Genomic DNA, 22057 nt, shown 5'->3' on the forward strand with positions numbered 1-22057 from the left:
CTCAACACAAAACAAACCTATTTTGTGTCATACTGATGCAGTGACTGACCTTTGTGACTCTGGTGTTGCGTATGAGAAAGTGGCGTAGTGTGTACCAAGCGTGTATCTTAGTGCTCTTCAGTGTCACTACTATACTTCCATATTCTTCAGTGTTCTCTGAGGGCCAGTACTGATCACATTTCCTCTGTGGCAAAAAACAAACAAACCAAAAAACAAAACAAGCAAGTCTGAGTTGGGAAATAAGTACACTCAAAAAAATAAAACATTGGATTTACTTAACCGAGTTATGGCAACCGGTCCAACGAAACTGTGTTAATTTAGATGTATTGAATACAGTTATGTGTTGAAAAACTCAACATAACTGTATTCAATACATCTAAATTAACACAGTTTCGTTGGACCGGTTGCCATAACTCGGTTAAGTAAATCCAGTGGTTTTTTTTTTTTGAGTGTAGGTGATTACAATCCTATATCACATACAGGTAGTCGTCGACTTACGACTGCGTTTGGTTACGACTGACCGGTCGTAAACCGATCTGGTCGTAAGTCGGCCTATGTTAAATGAACGTGTGATGTGTAATGATATTGTAATCATCTTAAAGTTTTATTTTATCAACATTTTCTTATTTCATTACCTTGGCTCATTATTTGGTTTAAGTCAAACACTGCATACTACACTGCGTACAGTACAATTCGTTTATTATGTGCAAAACAAAAAATACGAAATACAGGTGTGAAAAATAGAAAACATTTTAGTTTGAAACATACCAAAATACAAATGTAAAACATAGCAAAATACAAAACTTAGTGACCGCTGGCATCACTGGTGCTTGGCTGTGGGTCGTCTACATCATCATCAGCTGTTGCAGCGCTCGGGCTGGCGGGAGGATTTGCTCTTTTCATAAACATGGTAAGCCTTGTCTGAATTGTTTGTTTCTTTTTCTCCTCGTAAATTTCATGATATGGACAAAGCGTGTCATGTAGCATCCGTTCAATCCTTGCAAATCGTTCTATGTTTGGGTCCATTGCTTCAAACGGACATGGGAGAAGTTTACTGTACCGGGATACTGCTCACACTGAGCAGCGTGCATGGCGAGAGGCTGGATGCTAGGCGATGCCGAGAGCTGGGGTGAAAACTGTCGTATGCTCAGCTAGCTCAGCTGGGAAACACTCGCCAGTCGTAGCCAGACGGTCATAAAGTCGATCGGTCGTAAGTTGCATAGGTCGTAAGTCGACGACTACCTGTATTGAGTTCACCTCCTCTTAGAAGAGATAGTGATTGGAATTGGGTTGCTGATGACTTACTCTGCCTTGCTCCACCAGATTGGTGATCATGACAATGACACTGATGCTTTGTTCCCAGATCATTCTCCAGAAGTCTTCAAAGGTGGACTTCAGTGGCCCCTGAGTAGCAATATATGCCCTTGATCTGTTATACCCCTAAGATAGAAGATAACTTGCTAAAACACAAGCATACAGGCATACACATACATACATACGTACATACATACATACATACATACAGTGTTCGGTGTAAATGAGTACACCCCCTTTGAAAATTAACATTTTCAACAATATCTCAATGAACACAAACAATTTCCAAAATGTTGACAAGACAAAGTTTAATATAACATCTATTTAACTTATAACGGGAAAGTAAGGTTAATAATATAACTTAGATTACACATTTTTCAGTTTTACTCAAATGAGTACACCCCACAACAAAAACTACTACATCTAGTACTTTGTATGGCCTCCATGATTTTTAATGACAGCACCAAGTCTTCTAGGCATGGAATGAACAAGTTGGCGACATTTTGCAACATCAATCTTTTTCCATTCTTCAACAACGACCTCTTTTAGTGACTGGATGCTGGATGGAGAGTGATGCTCAACTTGTCTCTTCAGAATTCCCCAAAGAAAATAATTTCTTTACACCACAAAGGTGAAGGCTACAAGAAGATCAGCAAAGCTTTACTTATCAGTCAGAATACTGTAGAAAAAGTGGTACAAAAATTTAAGAAAGATGGAACTGCAACCATCTCACAGAGACGTCCAGGTCGTCCACGGAAGTTAACACCTCGACAGGAGTGTCTTCTGATGAGAAGGGTTGAAGAAAATCGGCATGCAAGTTCACTGCAGTTATCTAAAGAAGAAGTAGAAAGCCAAACTGGGGTGACTATTTCCCGTGACACAATACGGCGTACACTGCAGAGGAATGGCATGCATGGATGCCGTCCACGAAAGAAGCCTCTCCTAAAGCCCAGGCACAAAAAAGCCCGCCTAGAGTTTGCCAGGGCCCATGCTGACAAAGATGAAGACTACTGGGACTCTATACTCTGGAGTGATGAGACCAGGGCTTTGAACCGGTTCAAGGAACGAAAACGAAAACCGGGAACTTTTTCTATTTCACATGGAACAGAAATGAAACCAGAAACTTTATTATTTTTTATGTTCCGGAACAGAAACGCTTATTAAAAATAATGGTAACCGGTTAATACCGGTTTTTATTTCGTTCCTCAAAGTTTCTGTAGCCTACAAATAGTCATTCTTCTCCTGCGCAAGTTTCTATGACCCGCTGGGGTTCACTTCCTGTGTGACGTTCGCTGATTGAATGGAGAGAGCGGGAAGGTGGACTGCTAGTGAGTAAGTGCATTACGGAGTGTCTGAGCAAAGAAGAGCCTGAATGTTGCAACCTCCCTATTGGCTGTTTGTAAAAATGTATCAATTGTTGCCCTTCCCACGGGAATCATCGCGGGCTCGAGAGACGAGACCTGACGAGTTAGTTCGTTGGTAGCAGAACAAAATGTCTGGACACAAATCGGGTTTTCAGAAAAGGAAAGAAAATAAACGGAGGGTCGAAAATACAAAAAAGGAGGCAGAAAATGCAAAACGAGTTTTAAGGTAGGACAAATGGTTACTTTTCTGAGGCAGCCCGCCGTGGCTGCCTGCAGGCTTATTTATTATAGCCCATTTAGTTAAAATAGTTGATATAAAATGTTTATAGTTATAGTTATGTGATGGTTGTCCTGATTTAGACTGTTTTTTTTTTGGGGGGGGGGGGTTGCGCGATGTTGCACCCGGGTCCAGATTAGGGCAGAACCGGCCCTGGCTACATTTCAGCTGTAGTTTATGAATGTATGTACTTGCATAGATGTGTACTTCCAATATGGCGCCTAACAAAATCTCGCGGCGCGGTGACGTCATGCGGTAGCCCTCTATAGGGCCTGACTAGCCTTTGGTAACACACTAAACGAATTATCTTTCATTTTTGGCACTTTTTCTGTTTGTGTAGATGGGAAGACATACTGAGAATCCAAATCGCCAACATTTGAAATCATAATTGTTTTGAATTATTTCTTGTCTTATTTAATGAAGGTTGTAATAGAATTAGTCTACATTTGGCTTAAGCTGGATGAGACAGAGACATAATTTTATAGCCATTTGTTAAACAGCTGACAGGGAACGTAATTAACCGTTCCGGGAACGAAATTTTTTTGTTCTAACCGGTTCGGGAACGTCTATTTAATGGTGGAACCCAAAACCGGAAACGTTAAAATTCTGTTTCTGTTCGGAACGAACCAATAGGAAAAAAATTCCGGTTCAAAGCCCTGGATGAGACCAAGATAAATGTTTTTGGAACCGATGGCTTCAAAACTGTATGGCGTCGCAAAGGTGAGGAATACAAAGAAAAATGCATGGTGCCTACAGTGAAACATGGTGGTGGCAGTGTCCTTATGTGGGGCTGCATGAGTGCTGCTGGTGTCGGGGAGCTGCATTTCATTGATGGCATCATGAATTCACAGATGTATTGCTCTATACTGAAAGAGAAGATGCTACCATCACTCCGTGCCCTTGGTCGTTGTGCACTTTTCCAACATGACTAAACACACATCTAAGGTCACTGTTGGATTTCTGAAGAAGAACAGGGTGAAAGTGATTCAGTGGCCAAGTATGTCTCCTGATCTGAACCCAATCAAACACCTATGGGGAATTCTGAAAAGACAAGTTGAGCATCACTCTCCATCCAGCATCCAGTCACTAAAAGAGGTCATTGTTGAAGAATGGAAAAAGATTGATGTTGCAAAATGTCACCAACTTGTTCATTCCATGCCTAGAAGACTTGGTGCTGTCATTAAAAATCATGGAGGCTATACAAAGTACTAGATGTAGTAGTTTTTGTTGTGGGGTGTACTCATTTTTGCACCACCCTAATTTGAGTTAAACTGAAAAAAATGTGTAATCTAAGTTTATATTATTAACCTTACTTTCACGTTATACAACCCCGATTCCAAAAAAGTTGGGACAAAGTACAAATTGTAAATAAAAATGGAATGCAAAAATTTACAAATCTCAAAAACTGATATTGTATTCACAATAGAACATAGAAAACATATCAAATGTCGAAATTGAGACATTTTGAAATTTCATGCCAAATATTGGCTCATTTGAAATTTCATGACAGGAACACATCTCAAAAAAGTTGGGACAGGGGCAGTAAGAGGCTGGAAAAGTTAAAGGTACAAAAAAGGAGCAGCTGGAGGACCAAATTGCAACTCATTAGGTCAATTGGCAATAGGTCATTAACATGACTGGGTATAAAAAGAGCATCTTGGAGTGGCAGCGGCTCTCAGAAGTAAAGATGGGAAGAGGATCACCAATCTCCCTAATTCTGCGCCGACAAATAGTGCAGCAATATCAGAAAGGAGTTTGACAGTGTAAAATTGCAAAGAGTTTGAACATATCATCATCTACAGTGCATAATATCATCAAAAGATTCAGAGAATCTGGAAGAATCTCTGTGCGTAAGGGTCAAGGCTGGAAAACCATACTGGGTGCCCGTAATCTTCAGGCCCTTAGACGGCACTGCATCACATACAGGCATGCTTCCGTATTGGAAATCACAAAATGGGCTCAGGAATATTTCCAGAGAACATTATCTGTGAACACAATTCACCGTGCCATCCGCCGTTGCCAGCTAAAACTCTATAGTTCAAAAAAGAAGCCGTATCTAAACATGATCCAGAAGCGCAGACGTCTTCTCTGGGCCAAGGCTCATTTAAAATGGACTGTGGCAAAGTGGAAAACTGTTCTGTGGTCAGACGAATCAAAATGTGAAGTTCTTTATGGAAATCAGGGACGCTGTGTCATTCGGACTAAAGAGGAGAAGGACGACCCAAGTTGTTATCAGCGCTCAGTTCAGAAGCCTGCATCTCTGATGGTATGGGGTTGCATTAGTGCGTGTGGCATGGGCAGCTTACACATCTGGAAAGACACCATCAATGCTGAAAGGTATATCCAGGTTCTAGAGCAACATATGCTCCCATCCAGACGACGTGTCTTTCAGGGAAGACCTTGCATTTTCCAACATGACAATGCCAAACCACATACTGCATCAATTACAGCATCATGGCTGCGTAGAAGAAGGGTCCGGGTACTGAACTGGCCAGCCTGCAGTCCAGATCTTTCACCCATAGAAAACATTTGGCGCATCATAAAACGGAAGACACGACAAAAAAGACCTAAGACAGTTGAGCAACTAGAATCCTACATTAGACAAGAATGGGTTAACATTCCTATCCTTAAACTTGAGCAACTTGTCTCCTCAGTCCCCAGACGTTTACAGACTGTTGTAAAGAGAAAAGGGGATGTCTCACAGTGGTAAACATGGCCTTGTCCCAACTTTTTTGAGATGTGTTGTTGTCATGAAATTTAAAATCACCTAATTTTTTTCTTTAAATGATACATTTCCTCAGTTTAAACATTTGATACGTCATCTACGGTATGTTCTATTCTGAATAAAATATGGAATTTTGAAACTTCCACATCATTGCATTCCGTTTTTATTTACAATTTGTACTTTGTCCCAACTTTTTTGGAATCGGGGTTGTAAGTTAAACAGATGTTATATTAAACTTTGTCTTGTCAACATTTTGGAAATTGTTTGTGTTCATTGAGATATTGTTTAAAATGTTACTTTTCAAAGGGGGCATACTCATTTACGCTCAGCACTGTACATATACATGCATAAATACATGTGCACACACAAACACACACCTACTTACATCAACATAGTTTGCGTTGATGTAGTCAGTGTGTTTGGAATCTTTTCCTGCCAACGGTTGCAACTTCACTCTGCTATGATCATCTGTTGGCCAGATAAAGGTACAGCCAATGTTTATATCACAGCTTATGTCACACTTGTGCAAAATATTAATTTGTTATGAACTATAATGCAAAATGTCTTGTTTGCATATTAACATCACTAAACACTTACAGGCCACTATGTTGATGTATCTGTTTTTATGCTTGTTGTCTGGGTGGTTCGAGTGCTCCGCTGTAATCGCTATATCACCCACACAGTGCTGAACATCCTAGATAAAGAAATAAACAAAGAAATTGTATTGTTGCTACAGTAATTATACAGTTGTGGTCAGAAGTTTACATACAGTGGCATGAATGTCATCTTGGATATGAATGTCATGGCAATATTTGGGCTTTTGGTAATTTCTTTGAACTGCTCTTTTTCTGTGGCAAAATGATTGTACAGCATACATCTTTAATTAAAAAAAAAACATTAGAATTTGGTGCAGAAGTTTTAATTTTCTTTGGGTTTTCTGAAATCAACACAGAGTCAAAATTATACATACAGGGTCAAAAATTTACATACGCTCACTTAGATTATTAATTCAGAGGTGCTGAAACTTCCAAAATGTCTCTTATCTTGCCAAGACCAAGGTCTTTTAACTTCCTGTTAATTGATCATGATTGACTACAGCTGGTAGCTTCTCTGTGCCTTCATAAAAAGGGTTTGCTTACAGAACTCATTGGATTGACCAACACACAGTAAAACCAACACACAGTTCAAACAATTGTATCCAAGTTATTGTGAGGTGTAGTCACTTTGCCAAGCCACTTTGCTTCAAGAAAACCCAAACTGTCACCCTCAGCTGAAAGGAAACTGGTTTGGATGGTCAGGAACAACCTGGGAACCACCATGGAACAGCCCTGCCATGAACTGGAAGCTGATGGATCACTGTCTACAGTTCAGATCACCATGGACTAAGAGGCTGCTATCCAAGAAATAACTCCCTGCTCCAAAACTGACACCGTCAAGCCTAACTAAAGTTTGAAGCTGACCACAGGGACAAAGAAAAAGCCTTCTGGAGGATAGTTGTATGGTCAGATGAGACAAAGATTAAGCTATTTGGCCACAATGACCACCATGTACAGAGGAACACTGTACCAGCTGCTGGTGGTGGTAGGATCATCATGCTCTGGGGCTGTTTTGCTGACAGTGGAACTCGTTCATTGCACAAAGTGGATGGAATAATGAAGAAGGAGGACTACCTCAGAATTCTTCAGCATAAAGCATCAGAAACTTGAACACGACTTGAGACTTGGGAGTCACAACAGGACAATGAACCCAAACACACATCAGAGCTGGTTGTGGAGGATAAAGCAGGCTAACATTAAGCTTAAAACAAGCCCTGACTTCGACCCTACTGAAAATATATGGACTGTGCTTGTAAGTCAAGTCCATGCCAAGGAAAAAAAAAAAATTGAACTCTACCAATTCTACCATGAAGAGTCATGAACTATCCAACCAGAATCCTGCCAGAAACTTGTTCATGGTAAACAAAAATGTTTGGTCAAGGTGAATCTTGTGAAGAGACATTTTACCCAAAAATTAGGTGTGCTGTATGTATAATTTTGACCCTGTGTTGATTTCAGAAAACCCAAAGAAAATTAAAATTTATGCACCAAATTCTAGTGGGTTTTTTTTTTAATTAAAGATGTATGCTCTACATTCTGCCACAGGAAAAGAACAGTTCAAAGAAATTACTGAAAGCCCAAATATTGCCATGACATTCATATTCAAATGACATTCATGTCACTGTATGTAAACTTCTGACCACAATTGTAACATGTCTCTCATGTTGCTCATGTTTTAAAAAAATAAAAAACCTTTGATTTTTTCATTTACTCATTCATCTTTAGTAAGCAGTTTATCCTTGTTAGGGCCAAAGTGAATCCGAAGCCTGTCTTTCAAGTTTTGAGTTGACAAAAATACCCCTTTTCCACCAAATCAGTTCCAGGGCTGGTTCGGGGCCAGTGCTGGTGCTGGTTCACAACTCGTTCAACTTGCGAGCCAGCTGAGAACCAGTTTGCTTTTCCATAGCTCGCGGTGCTAAGTGAAGACACGTCATTACGTCGCTGTATACGTCAGTTACGTCGTTGTATACGTCATTACGTCGCTGTATACGTCAGTTACGTCGCTACGTTTGCATAAACCTTGGCGCGAATATCGAAGCAAAAACAACACGGAAGAAGCAGCAGCAGCAGCAACAACAATAATAATAATAATGGATGACTTCGCGTTTGTACAGCTGCTGCTTCTCGTCGCTTAAAAATGGCGATCTTTCGCGGTCTTGTTATTGTTGTTGGTCTTAACAACTCCGCCCCCCCGCTGACGTAAGCGGTTCTTTCCTCTGGCCCAGCAGAGAGTTGGTGCTAGCCTGGAACTGCTTCTTCTGGCCCCAGAGCCAGTTCTTTGTCAGTGGAAACAGAAAACCCGGTTCCAAACTAAGCACTGGCCCCGAACCAGCCCTGGAACTGCTTTGGTGGAAAAGGGGCAAAACAGAGCTTATTTATACTGACCAAATTCATTACAAATAAGCTTGAAAATAGATCTCTTGTTATTCCGCGACTTATCTTTATTCTCCATTGTAATTTGCATAAATTATCCAATTTGTCCAAATCATGTAATTAACTCATCAACACAACTTTGACTATGTTTTCTTCACCGTCACCATAATTACCACCCCAGTGTGCAGTGACAGTGCTGAGATCCATCTTACCATATGGCTAATAGTTTGTCTTTTTTCCTAACTGGGATGTTGCAGCAGATGTTTATTACTTAAACGGATCCCTTCTGCACAAGTATGTTTTGAAAACACTGCAAGATTAAACCACTCAGGACTCATCTGCATGATGGCAGTGAGGATTTATTTGGAAGAAGGCAGCAGAGGATGTGTGTCTGAATAAAACAGAGCAGGCTGAAATTGAGTAGTGTTCCTGCAGTTAGAGGATGGCTTTAATGAGACTCTTGTCTTTAATTAGCTCTTTTTTTCCCCCCAGGACCATCTGTATTACGAGTAAGAGTGATGTGCGCGCACACAATTACACTCAGATAAGTTCATACTCACATTGAATTCTTGAGAGAAGCCCTGTTGGTTATTAGAGTAGAACTCCATTACATGTTTGATGAACTGTCTGACTGAGAGTGCTTCCAGGTCATCTGAAACACAACACACACACACATACACACACACTAGCCATGCCAAATCACTTTTAATATTTTTAGTGTAATGAATTTTACAATAAATCATGTTAGTATTATGCTTCAGCCTGAATTTCCTAATATCCCAGAAAAAGAGACTAATCAGCACATGTCATGTATGTAATATATCACACATGCAGTCAGTGGTAGTTGTGAGGGTCACTTATAAAGTATAATTGCATAAATGACATCACATTCAAAGTAGGACTCGAAAACAAAAGACGATATTTCAATGAAAGTTTTGCATTTGCTGTTTGGTCTTGATAGCTGTGACATTTTCTGATCTTATGACTAAATCTCACCACACATACAGTGCCTCTCAAGGTTTCTTCCTCATATCATCTCAGGGAGTTTTTCCTTGCCACCTTCAACTTCTTGCTTGCTCATTAAGGATACATTTTTATAAATTCATATATGTAAGACACAGTACTATACAAAAGTCTTAGGCACATGTAAAGAAATGCTGTTGACCAAAAAATGGCTTAAAAATAATGAAATGAAATGTTTCAACATTTAAAAAATACTATAAACAACAGTAAGCCATAATAAATGAAACAAAGTCAATATTTGGTCTGAGACGACCCTTTGCTTTAAAAAAAAAATAGTCGTCTCAGGTACAATGAGTGCAGTTTTATAAGGAAATGAGTTGTAGGTTTTACTGACCATCTTACAGAACCAGCCCCAGTTCTTCTGGACACTTTAACTGTCACACTCGCTTCTTAATTTTGCACCAAAAACCCAGCAGCCTTCATTATATTTTCTTTTTTAATCTGAAAAGTGCTCTCTTGTGTAATATGCTGCTCAGATACAAACTTTTTCTTTTCCGTAACATTTAATTTTGTGCTGGAAAACAAATGTTTGGAACTCTAAAATGTTTTTATACTGACTCGATAATGTAGAAGTCTCATCTCATCTCATTATCTCTAGCCGCTTTATCCTGTTCTACAGGGTCGCAGGCAAGCTGGAGCCTATCCCAGCTGACTACGGGCAAAAGGCGGGGTACACCCTGGACAAGTCGCCAGGTCATCACAGGGCTGACACATAGACACAGACAACCATTCACACTCACATTCACACCGACTGTCAATTTAGAGTCACCAGTTAACCTAACCTGCATGTCTTTGGACTGTGGGGGAAACCGGAGCACCCAGAGGAAACCCACGCGGACACGGGGAGAACATGCAAACTCCGCACAGAAAGGCCCTCGCCGGCCACGGGGCTCAAACCCGGACATTCTTGCTGTGAGGTGACAGTGCTAACCACTACACCACCGTGCCGCCCTAATGTAGAAGTCATAAAATAGAAATCTATAACGAAGTTTGTATGGAAAAAAAATAGGGTGCCTAAGACTTTTGCACAATTATCTATCTATCTATCTATCTATCTATCTATCTATCTATCTATCTATCTATCTATCTATCTATCTATCTATCTATCTATCTACCTACCTACCTACCTACCTATCTATCTATCTATCTATCTATCTATCTATCTATCTATCTATCTATCTATCTTCTTTGTGACAATATCCACTGTTAAAAGCACAATCTGAGTGAAATTGAATTGAACTGAAAATTGAATTAAGACAAAATTTACATCTCCATATTCTGACAACATTACAAACCATAGCTTTATTTTTTCTTCAAATGGCAGAAATTAGCTTCGACAAATTTAGCTTTCCTTTGATTATGTTAATCAGCTTGTGCAATCCCTGAGTAGGTTTCAGGTTTGGTAAATCATGCTGCAGGTGCTAATTTATCCTATTTGCATAGATAACACCCTGTATTTTTCCACTTGTAGGTGGAAATGTACCGTATTTATTAAGGAAGCGACAAAAAAAAAAGGACAAGACGTGAAAGACGCACAACTCTGAGAATAATGTTAGCAATTCAGCTTGTATGGGTTTTTTTTTCTGGTAGATGTTATCAAGCAAGGACTTTTTTCTCGTCACAGACAATCCTTTCATAAATCAAGGCCTCTGCATGCAAGTATTGGTCAATATGACTGCTGCTGGAGAACATACGCAAGATATATTTACAGAGATTTATGTATTCATGAATTCTGCTCAGTAAACTGAAGCTGTGAGAAATTACAACAAATGTAGCATACAGTATGTGATGTATTTATAGGAACGATGGGGGCTGCACAAATGTGTGACTGCTGTGAAAATTTTAGATAAAAAGATTTGTAGTGAAACATTTGCCTGTGAAAACAACCCTCCAATTTTACACTAAGGTACCTGTGTAATATTAAATTGGTTGTTCGAACAGACTTTTGATATTTCACAAAAGGAGCAATGTAATATCAAGTTCTTCATATACTACATAATGACACTGAGAAAGCTTGTTTATGGTTTACGGTTATTTAGCACAAAAGACTTTTAGCACAAATCCAAAGTCTCTTAGCACAACTCAAAGTTCTTTGGCACAAGATCCAAGAACACTTAATCTTTATTATGAATACTTACTGATCATGTTTAAAGATGTTTAATAACGAGTTTCAGCGGCTGATAGCACTGAACCGAAAAAGCAATATTGAAATCAAATATAAACATGCTGCAACAAAATGAATTTCCCTGTAAACTAGCCACAGCTTCAAGATAGGTCCTGATGATCAAACAACCCTTACATCTTAGCGTAATCTCTTCTTCTTCTTCATCTTCTTCTTGCTTCATGATTGCCATATTATCAACAACTGATATATTAATTTTGGTTGTTTTGTCATTTCTGAACATTGCACTTTTATTTAATTGCCATTCGTTCTAGGATGCTTTAGTGGAAGTTTCTTTGAAATCGGTCTTTTCGGTTAAAGACTTTGTAGCTTTATTAGTCAAATACACATGAAAACAGTAATATGTGATATCAAATGGACTTTTCATAATTTGAGTAAGCTTTTAGGAATAGATTCTGCTCTTAGTCGGCAAAACACACGTTGTCAAGCAGGGCGAGAGACATAATCCCACAGTTAATTAAGTCAGCAAACACGTAATTATTGACAGTCAGTTGAATATGTGATATGATCAGAAGTGACTGAAGTTATCTACTGTATGAAGGTGCCCACAATCCAAGGTCTGTTATGGCTTAACTACAAATATCCAAAGACACCAAAGAATCAGATTTTCAGTCCATGTTTCAGGGATCAATAACTGATCCTTAACGTGCACAGCAGCACAAATTCCGGCTTCCAGTCCCTAAGCAATCATAATAAACCTCTTCCTATATCAAGAGGAGTATTTTTTTTTTAGATTATTGTGACCATAATCCAGAGTTGTGCTAAAGAACATAGATTTGTGCTAAGAGACTTTAGAGCTTGTGCTAAAAGACCTTTGTGCTAAATAACCGGATACCCTGCTTATCTGTCCTATAAGGCTGGTGTGATCTCCTTCTGGCTGACTGTCTCAGCACTGAATAGCAGGATGTACTGAGTATGGGCGATATTTAGAGGGCAGCATCTGTGTGGGGAAACTCATCAGTTACCCCTGAATAAACAAGGTCTGTGCCATTGGCCATTGTTATATATAATGACCCATATGAAGAGGTGGCTCACTGCTGAGTGGGAACATAGTTACACAGTTGAGACCTCTCCCCCCCCAGTTGTGTTTCTTTACTAAACATATAGTGCATACATCAATTAATGGAAGGGTATTACATGATCAAATAAAAACAAAAACTTGCACACATACACATAAAGAGAAGACGGAGAAAGAGAGAGAGAGGAGAGAGAGAGAGAGAGAGAGAGACTTTAACAGGGCAGGCTTGATAGATTTTCTGTTACAGAGACATTAACCTAAAAAGTGGTGCACTCATAAGCCTTAATGGCTGATTTTACTCCTGCTGTGTACACCAATATAGGCCTGTCAGTACAGATAAAAGATTTTATAAAGGCAAACGTTAAGAAAAGCAGTCGAGAAAGCAAAATAGATGGCAGAAAAATACTAGTGGCAGCTGGTAGATTTAACAAAATCAATTGCATGAATAGACCCATTTCAAACTCTGCATTCTTAGAAATGAGATTCTATATACAGTATGTGCATATTTTCTCATTTGTATGACAGCAGAAGGTAGGTGTGTGTGTGTGTGTGTGTGTGTGTGTGTGTGTGTGTGTGAGTGAGAGAGAGAGAGAGAGAATACTGTCTTTCTGTATGTACGGTAAATATACATACAGTGCTTGAAAGTTTGTGAACCCTTTAGAATTTCCTATATTTCTGCATAAATATGACCTAAAACATCATCAGATTTTCACACAAGTCCTAAAAGTAGATCAAGAGAACCCAGTTAAACAAATGAGACAAAAATATTATACTTGGTCATTTATTTATTGAGGAAAATTATCCAATATTACATATCTGTGAGTGGAAAAAGTATGTGAACCTTTGCTTTCAGTATCTGGTGTGACCCTTTGTGCAGCAATAACTGCAGCTAAACGTTTCTGATAACTGTTGATCAGTCCTGCACACCGGCTTGGAGGAATTTTAGCCCATTCCTCCGTATAGAACAGTTTCAACTCTGGGATGTTGGTGGGTTTCCTCACATGAACTGCTCGCTTCAGGTCCTTCCACAACATTTCCATTGGATTAAGGTCAGGACTTTGACTTGGCCATTCCAAAACATTACCTTTATTCTTCTTTAACCATTCTTTGGTAGAACGACTTGTGTGCTTAGGGTCGTTGTCTTGTTGCATGACCTACCTTCTCTTGAGATTCAGTTCAAGGACAGATGTCCTGACATTTTCCTTTAGAATTCGCTGGTATAATTCAGAATTCATTGTTCCATCAATGATGGCAAGCCGTCCTGACCCAGATGCAGCAAAACAGGCCCAAACCATGATACTACCACCACCATGTTTCACAGATGGGTTAAGGTTCTTATGCTGGAATGCATTGTTTTCCTTTCTCCAAAAATAAAGCTTCTCATTTAAACCAAAAAGTTCTATTTTGGTCTCATCCGTCCACAAAACATTTTTCCAATAGCCTTCTGGCTTGTCCACATGATCTTCAGCAAACTGCAGACAAGCAGCAATGTTCTTTTTGGAGAGCAGTGGCTTTCTCCTTGCAACCCTGCCATGCACACCATTGTCGTTCAGTGTTCTCCTGATGGTGGACTCATGAACATTAGCCAATGTGAGAGAGGCCTTCAGTTGCTTAGAATTTACCCTGGGGTCCTTTGTGACCTTGCTAACTATTACACGTCTTGCTTTTGGCGTGATCTTTGTTGGTCGGCAACTCCTGGGGAGGGTAACAATGGTCTTGAATTTCCTCCATTTGGACACAATCTGTCTGACTGTGGACTGGTGGAGTCCAAACTCTTTAGAGATGGTTTTGTAACCTTTTCCAGCCTGATGAGCATCAACAACGCTTTTTCTGAGGTCCTCAGAAATCTCCTTTGTTCGTGCCATGATACACTTCCACAAACATGTGTTGTGAAGATCAGACTTTGATAGATCCCTGTTCTTTAAATAAAACAGGGTGCCCACTCACACCTGATTGTCATCCCATTGATTGAAAACACCTGACTCTAATTTCACCTTCAAATTAACTGCTAATCCTAGAGGTTCACATACGTTTGCCACTCACAGATATGTAATATTGGGTCATTTTCCTCAATAAATAAGTGACCAAGTATAATATTTTTGTCTCATTTGTTTAACTGGGTTGTCTTTATCTACTTTTAGGATTTGTGTGAAAATCTGATGATGTTTTAGGTCATATTTATGCAGAAATATAGAAAATTCTAAAGGGTTCACAAACTTTCAAGCCCCACTCTATGTAAAATGCACACAAGCATGACTCACCAGGTATTAAGAATCCAGTTAAGCTCTCATTGTGAATTACTTGCAGGGAGTTCCTGTCCTCTATGTACATATGAGTAGTCTGGAAAAACTTCCTAAGAATAGAATGATTCAGGTTAGCATGAGCACCTTTCAAACAAAATTTCCCAGGGGCTGAATCTGGTAACAGAGCGATTCCACACTTCAGTATGCCTTTGAAAGTCTCTGAATGGAAGAATTTTATGTTAACAGCAGGTATATCTGCTCTTCAAAGAGAAGCAGTTAAGACTGACGAAGCCTCTGAAGGTTGAGGAGCAAGAACACCATTTAGGCATCACAAGTCTGCCTCGAAGGGACATTTTCAAGCTCCTTTGGTTTGGCACTCACACTAGACAGGAGTCTTCTCCCTTAAAATTATCTTACTATGTTCAAATAGAAAAGAAGTCTAACGTAGCCCAATATGCAATTGCACATTTGGGACATTCCACCGAATGGGTGCCATTTGCTTGTTGTACCACTCTCAAATTAAACTTAATTTGTTATATCTTTTCAACACTGATTATAATAACACACATATTTAACTATTCAAAATGTGTATTGGTCAACCTCAGGCTACGTTATTTATTTATTTATTTATTTTTTACAAGGTTTGGAAGTCAAAGATGGCTGCATACTCTTTATATGAGTAACAGGACTGAAAGTAACAGGACTGAGTTTTTAGCCTAGGATTAGCTAATACATGGAATTAAGCCACATGGCGTCATCGCTAATAGCATGACCACACTTAGTACATTCTAGTGATTTACCAAAAATCTGTATTTTTAAAATAAACAAATATCATCTAAGAAATAATTTAAGTAACAAGACAGTATGTTGACATTGACCTTATCAGTCAAAGTTAAAAAATCATCAAATATACAGAAAAGTAAATGAGAGAACTAACTTTTGGTCTTCCCATGGCCTTCAGAAGACACAACTGATGTAACTTCCTGTTGAGCATGTGATTTATGGAATGTTCCAAATTTGTCAGATGGGGTAATATGTTTGGGTAACAGGACTGAGTGAAAACCCAGGGACATGACTAAAATGTGTATTTTAACTAAGATATTGTGGATTTCTTATGAAAAAAAAATTAAACCATGGATAGGATATGGAGTCACACAACAGTGCAAATGAAATACTGTTTCTGAAGGATTTTAATCGGAACATTTCATAGTTAAGTATAAAGTTAGAGTGCGGGGACAGGTAACACATGCTATTTTTCAGTGTTTTAGGTAGTTTTTATTAATCCTTACAATTATATATCTTAAATTTGAAATCAGCTGAATGTGCAGGACATTCTGCGTAATAAGGAAATGTATTTTAAAGTACATTTTTATGTGCATTTATACATATAATTTTCTAGGGACAGAAATGGCACCAATTCAGTGGAATGGCTCATTTGCAGTTATTCTATCCACATTCACTGGATATGAGCAATCGCGTGTTCTGATTGGCTCCTCTACTACTAGGATATCAGCTGATATACCGTGAGTAGAGAAAAACAAAATGGCGGAGCATGTTGCTGAACCAACAGAGGATGAAACAAAACATCTACTCGAACACCAAAGACAAAACACCAAAAAATACAAAAAAAGCAACAAAATATGAAATGAAAGTATTTGATGGTAAGAACATATCTTTTTTTATTTTTCAAGAATTAGTATTATTATAGCATTTTTCACAAATTGCTACTGTCATTTCACTGGTTTGTTTACATTCTAAGCGGAAATTATTTTATCGGACGTTTTATACAAGGTTTTTATTTATCGAATTTGCAAAAAAAAAAATGCTTTGTTTCTCAAAATCCAGTGAATGTGGATAGAATAAAACAGTTATTCCACTCAATCTTATCGTACATGACTTATAGCCAGCTCAGCGCTACGTATGACTCGATTTCATGGAATAACTATTAAATATTACAAAAATACTTTCAAACACCTTACCTGTAAATAATGCAGAACAAAGAACAGATGCTATTCATCCTTGAGAGGTGAGGTTAAAAAAGAAGAAAAGATGAGTATTAGAACAGAAAAGAGGAAAGAAGGGAGGGGATGCAATGAAAGAGGTAGAGGTGGGCCCTTGGGATCACTCCCTATAACGCATTCATATTAACGACTCTCCCTTTGAAATGACAGTATTTTTTTTGTCTCTACGAGCTTGCTTACACAGCCTATGTGGAGGGTTTTTTTTTGTTTTAAAGTCTGACTAGCTTATCGACATTAGAAATCTCGCAGGGGATGTGTCTCTGTTCTTGGTATTGAGCATTTGTGTGTTTGAGCAGACCAAGAAAAAAGCTCTGGGCCATCCAGATGGATTGCAGCCCACACAATAACCTCATTAGCCTATCAACCTTGCCACCTCATAACTTTATTTCAGTTAGTACAGAATACTTTCTGAAAATAATTTGAGTTAAATTACTCAGAGAGAGAGAGAGAGAGAGAGAGAGAGAATTTTGGCAAAATAATTGCAAAGCAAAAATCTTACCTGAATAAATTAAAGGCTAACACCTAAATACATGAGAATAGAGCTGAAGAATAGATTTTAGCATGTTGTCTGACTGCTGATAACACAGTAGCATTCTGTACAGTATAGTACGCTCTGACATCTTAATGATAAACCAAGCCCATTCCATCCTCTCTTGGAAGCTGTCAAATTTCCATCTGCTCCCTTTTGTTCAGTTAAAGCATAATTGTTCATTACATTCCTGACAAGCCTTTTCAACCACATCACCATTTCACTCACTTCACTATTAACTTCCTTCCACTAAAGCCGGATTGCCAATTACAGAGATGAGATTAACAAAATAGGTTTCACACAGATAATGATAAAATTAAGATTTTTTTTTCTTCATCTCTTATTAGTTAGAAATAATTTGCCAGAATGAAATGAGTATTACACGACTGCATTGTTGTGAAAATAATCCCCAGGAGTCAGATGTGTGTTACTGCTTGTAGTTATAGAACTTATATTCATTTATCTTCAGTAACATGTCAGGGTCATGGTGGATTCGAGGCAGGAATACACCTGGGATAGGAGGTCGTTTCATAGCAGGACATGACACATACATTCATGCCTAGGAGTAATTTAGGTCTGGCAGTCTGCCTAGTGGCATGTTTTTGGGAGGTGGGAGGAAAGCCACACAGCCATTGGCAGAACATGTAAAACTCCACATCGACAGTAACTTGGATTAAAACCAGGAGCTGTGAGGTAGCAACACTACATACTGTGTTGTTCTGCAAATTTTACATTTATATTTAATCATTTGGCAGGTGTTTACAACTGAACTGAGGTGTTAAAGGTCTTGCTCAAGAGCCCAGGAGGATCTGAATTTTCAACTTTATGATCAGTGTCCCATAGCCATACTGTAACTGCTGAAACCATCAGTGCTAGACTTTGGCTAGTTACATCCAGCTTGTTGGAAGGTTAGGATGATCCAGCAATTTCAGGGTTGTGATGTAACTATCATAACTAAACTATCTAAACAAAGATAAGTACCATATATATATATATATATATATATATATATATATATATATATATATATATATATATATATATGACAGCTACTAGCATACTACTCCATCTCTAGTTCTACATTTCATTTCATTTTAATGGCATCTTCTAGTCATCACAGCTTGTGCATAGGCCTCACATATTGAAGCACAGCTGGGTCTTTCCTCCAAAGGCTCATTGATAATCAATATTCTGCATCCTGCACATTTATGGATGCATGGAGGCATCAAAGAGTTTATGGTGATAATATAGTATGCTTTATAAGCCAGCACAGGGCTAAGAGAATGTTAATAGAAGGAGTTGGAGCTTCCCTGGGAATCATGAGCAAGTTCATGAAGACAGAGCATGGATTATCGCAGGATAATAACTGCATCATCATGATCTGAAAGTGATAGCTGAAGCTGATGGTATAATTCAGATGTTTTGAACAGGTGTGTTAAGCTAGGCCAACATTCCCTCCATTAGAACATCTTACCTCCAGTAGACCAGGACAACCAGCAGCATGATTAGGCAGAGGAACGTAAGAGCCGATACCACCATTAAAGGGATAATCCATTCCATCCTGTTTGCTGAGGATTCACGATCACTGGACACTGTGCTTATGCCGTACCGATCTGAATGGTAAACACAGAAAAGAGTGAATTCAAGACTCTCTTATACTTTTCCTTTCATCCATCCATTTTCCATAACTGCTTCTCCTGTGCAGGGTCGCAGGCAAGCTGGAGCCTATCCCAGCTGACTACGGGCGAGAGGCAGGGTACACCCTGGACAAGTCGCCAGGTCATCACAGGGCTGACACATAGACACAGACAACCATTCACACTCACATTCACACCTACGGTCAATTTGGAGCCACCAATTAGCCTAACCTGCATGTCTTTGGACTGTGGGGGAAACCGGAGCACCCGGAGGAAACCCACACAGACATGAGGAGAACATGCAAATTCTACACAGAAAGGCCCTTGTTTGCCACTGAGCTCGAACCCAGAACCTTCTTGCTGTGAGGCGACAGTGCTAACCACTACACCACTGTGCCGCCCCATCCATTATCCATAACCGCTTATCCTGTGCAGGGTCGTAAGCAAGCTGGAGCCTATCCCAGCTGACTATGGGCAAGAGGTGGGGTACACCCTGGACAAGTCGCCAGGTCATCGCTGGGCTTCTTATACTTTTTAAAAAGAAATATCTGTTCTTATAGGATGAGTTTTAAAAGCACCTTTAAGTGAATTGTAGTAAAAGAAAATATCCACAGTAATTTGAGAAACAGTGTCCCTTTCTCTGAGTTCTATATGTCCTATATGTCTCACTCACCAGTGTGGATGTAGACAGATTGTCCACTTTTCTCTTTATTGGTAAGTTTCGTGGCCTGAGTAGAGCTGCTGGAAAGCTGCATATCTGTTGTGTAATTTTCTTGCAGCCAAGTTGTTTGGCTCAAGTCTGCTCCTGAAGGTCTTAGAGTAACAGTATAGATTTTCTCCTCTATAGGTGGTACTGTGGAGACCTCTGTATCGACAAGCCCACTTGCTTGCCCGCTCTTTCTTGATGGTGAAACAGAAGAAGCTGGTTCTTGAAATGTGGTCTGCTCTTGTTTCTTCTCATTTTCAGTCACATGTTTTTCTTTCTTTTTCTTTTCCTCCACCCTATCTTCCTCATTATCATCCTCCTCATCTTCCTCTTGTTTGTGCTCTTCCTTTTCCAGCTCTTTAGTTATTTCTCCCTCTTCTGAGGGGATGGGCTTGTTCCCATTTTGGGTGGTCTCAGATGTAAGACAGGCTGGTTGTCGAGTTGGTGCAGGGCCTGAGCTGGGAGAATGGGTGGGCCAGAGGGATCCAGGAAGAGAGGAAATCACACCACCACTGAAGCCAAGACCAGCTAGCAGTGTGCTGGTGACCAGAGATGCCATTGTGGTCTGCCCCCCACTGGATGGAGGCCCCATGCCTGTTGCAATGGACACAAAAGAAAAAGGGAGACCAGAAGATGACCACGTAGAGGAGCCAGAGCTAATGGGTGCCATGTCTGAAGAGGAAGACACAGTGGGCTGGAAAAGGGTAAGATGACAAGTGAGGGGTGATCTTTTTAAGGTGCACTAACAGCAGCGTTTATTCAGGTAGATGTATCAGCAACTACTCAACAACTCACCATTCCAGTTTTTATAATTCTCGTCCCTTCAAATATCCTTGTGGTATTTGCTGAAACAACACCAAGTGAAAGTTTAGCTGATGTAATTATGATGCAATATAAGGCACATAATTATACTCACCTCTGAATAAAAGTGTTTGGCTAAAGTCACTGCGCTGGTCTCTCTGGCACAAGGCCTGTACCCGAAAGAGATACAGAGCATCTGGGGACATGTGTGTGATCACTGCCTGCTGGAGACAACAAGCATACAGTAAATATATACAAACGTCAATTAGGTATCATCCAAAACACTTAAGAATGATGGGAAATATTAGTGTGTGGGAACTGAGGTGGGGTTTACATTAGACCGTATCAGCGGATCATCAGATTAATGTTTTTAAAACGATTAGCGTGCACACAGCAACGCCAATACACGATTCGCCTGCACACAGCAACGCCAATACACGGATACGCTCGGCTCCGCAGGCATCCTGCGCTCCAAATCACTCCGCCCTGAACAGTGAGTGCCCTCTGGAGGGTGCGCACTCCGGCCCTGCGCAGCTCACAGAGCGCGCGAGTATAGTGCACGAGCAGTGATTTGGGACTGAGCCGCTGTGTGTGATATCTCAGTGCATATCGGGCATGCGCGTCACTTACCACTTGCAAGTGGAAGGATGGCAAGCCTAAAGACAATCATAACTACGCAATGGGCAGTATTTGCATCAGTATTTGCAGTATTTTCATACTTTTATACTCTTTAATGAAAGGTGATACAAGGCGGAAGTCCGCGCCGTTTTTCAGCAGTCGCGTCACATGACCAACGCCAGCGAATCAGGAAGGTGGATGTCACAGTGACATTGTCCAATGACGACGCCAGCTAGAGCTCAGCACAGCGTATCCGCGTATTCTCAATGTTTACACAGCACCGGAACAGACACGATCTAGATTGAATACGTGGACGCTGGCGGATTCCCGTTTCCCGGCGTTTCCAGGCGGTTTAATGTAAACGGACAGTGCATCCACGAAGAAAACGAGACAGATACGGTCTAATGTAAACTTGGCCTGAGTTTGATTTTCAACATTCAAGTGTCTTTAAAACACATTTCTCTAAATGTAGATGATTTACTCAACGACTATAATGTAGATGCAAATTCAGATTTATGTCAACACCATGCAGGGCAAAATTGCATTTCTTCCTTGGAAATTCCTGATCATTCAATTACATTGTAGGTCCCAGAAATGGGAACCTTCCTATGACAAAATTGGTCTTGACTC

At 39.8% G+C, this 22057-nt stretch overlaps 1 protein-coding gene across 2 annotated transcripts in view; it reads right to left on the reverse strand.

The window, feature by feature from the left end:
• ca16b (carbonic anhydrase XVI b) overlaps positions 1–22057 on the reverse strand; it is a 239642-nt gene that overhangs the window by 19508 nt on the left and 198077 nt on the right. The window contains exons 10-19 of one of the 2 annotated variants that reach the window (XM_060919413.1): positions 20925–21030; positions 20804–20853; positions 19976–20702; positions 19140–19278; positions 15134–15225; positions 9210–9301; positions 6278–6374; positions 6066–6148; positions 1306–1440; positions 50–184 (exon numbers count right to left, since the gene is read on the reverse strand). In XM_060919413.1, coding sequence (XP_060775396.1) covers positions 50–184; positions 1306–1440; positions 6066–6148; positions 6278–6374; positions 9210–9301; positions 15134–15225; positions 19140–19278; positions 19976–20702; positions 20804–20853; positions 20925–21030 — 1656 coding nt within the window. Of the gene's footprint in view, positions 1–49; positions 185–1305; positions 1441–6065; positions 6149–6277; positions 6375–9209; positions 9302–15133; positions 15226–19139; positions 19279–19975; positions 20703–20803; positions 20854–20924; positions 21034–22057 lie in introns of both variants that reach the window. The other variant, XM_060919412.1, reaches the window with a different exon arrangement.

This window comes from Neoarius graeffei, chromosome 4 (assembly GCF_027579695.1).
Source record: "Neoarius graeffei isolate fNeoGra1 chromosome 4, fNeoGra1.pri, whole genome shotgun sequence".
Lineage (NCBI taxonomy): Eukaryota > Metazoa > Chordata > Actinopteri > Siluriformes > Ariidae > Neoarius > Neoarius graeffei.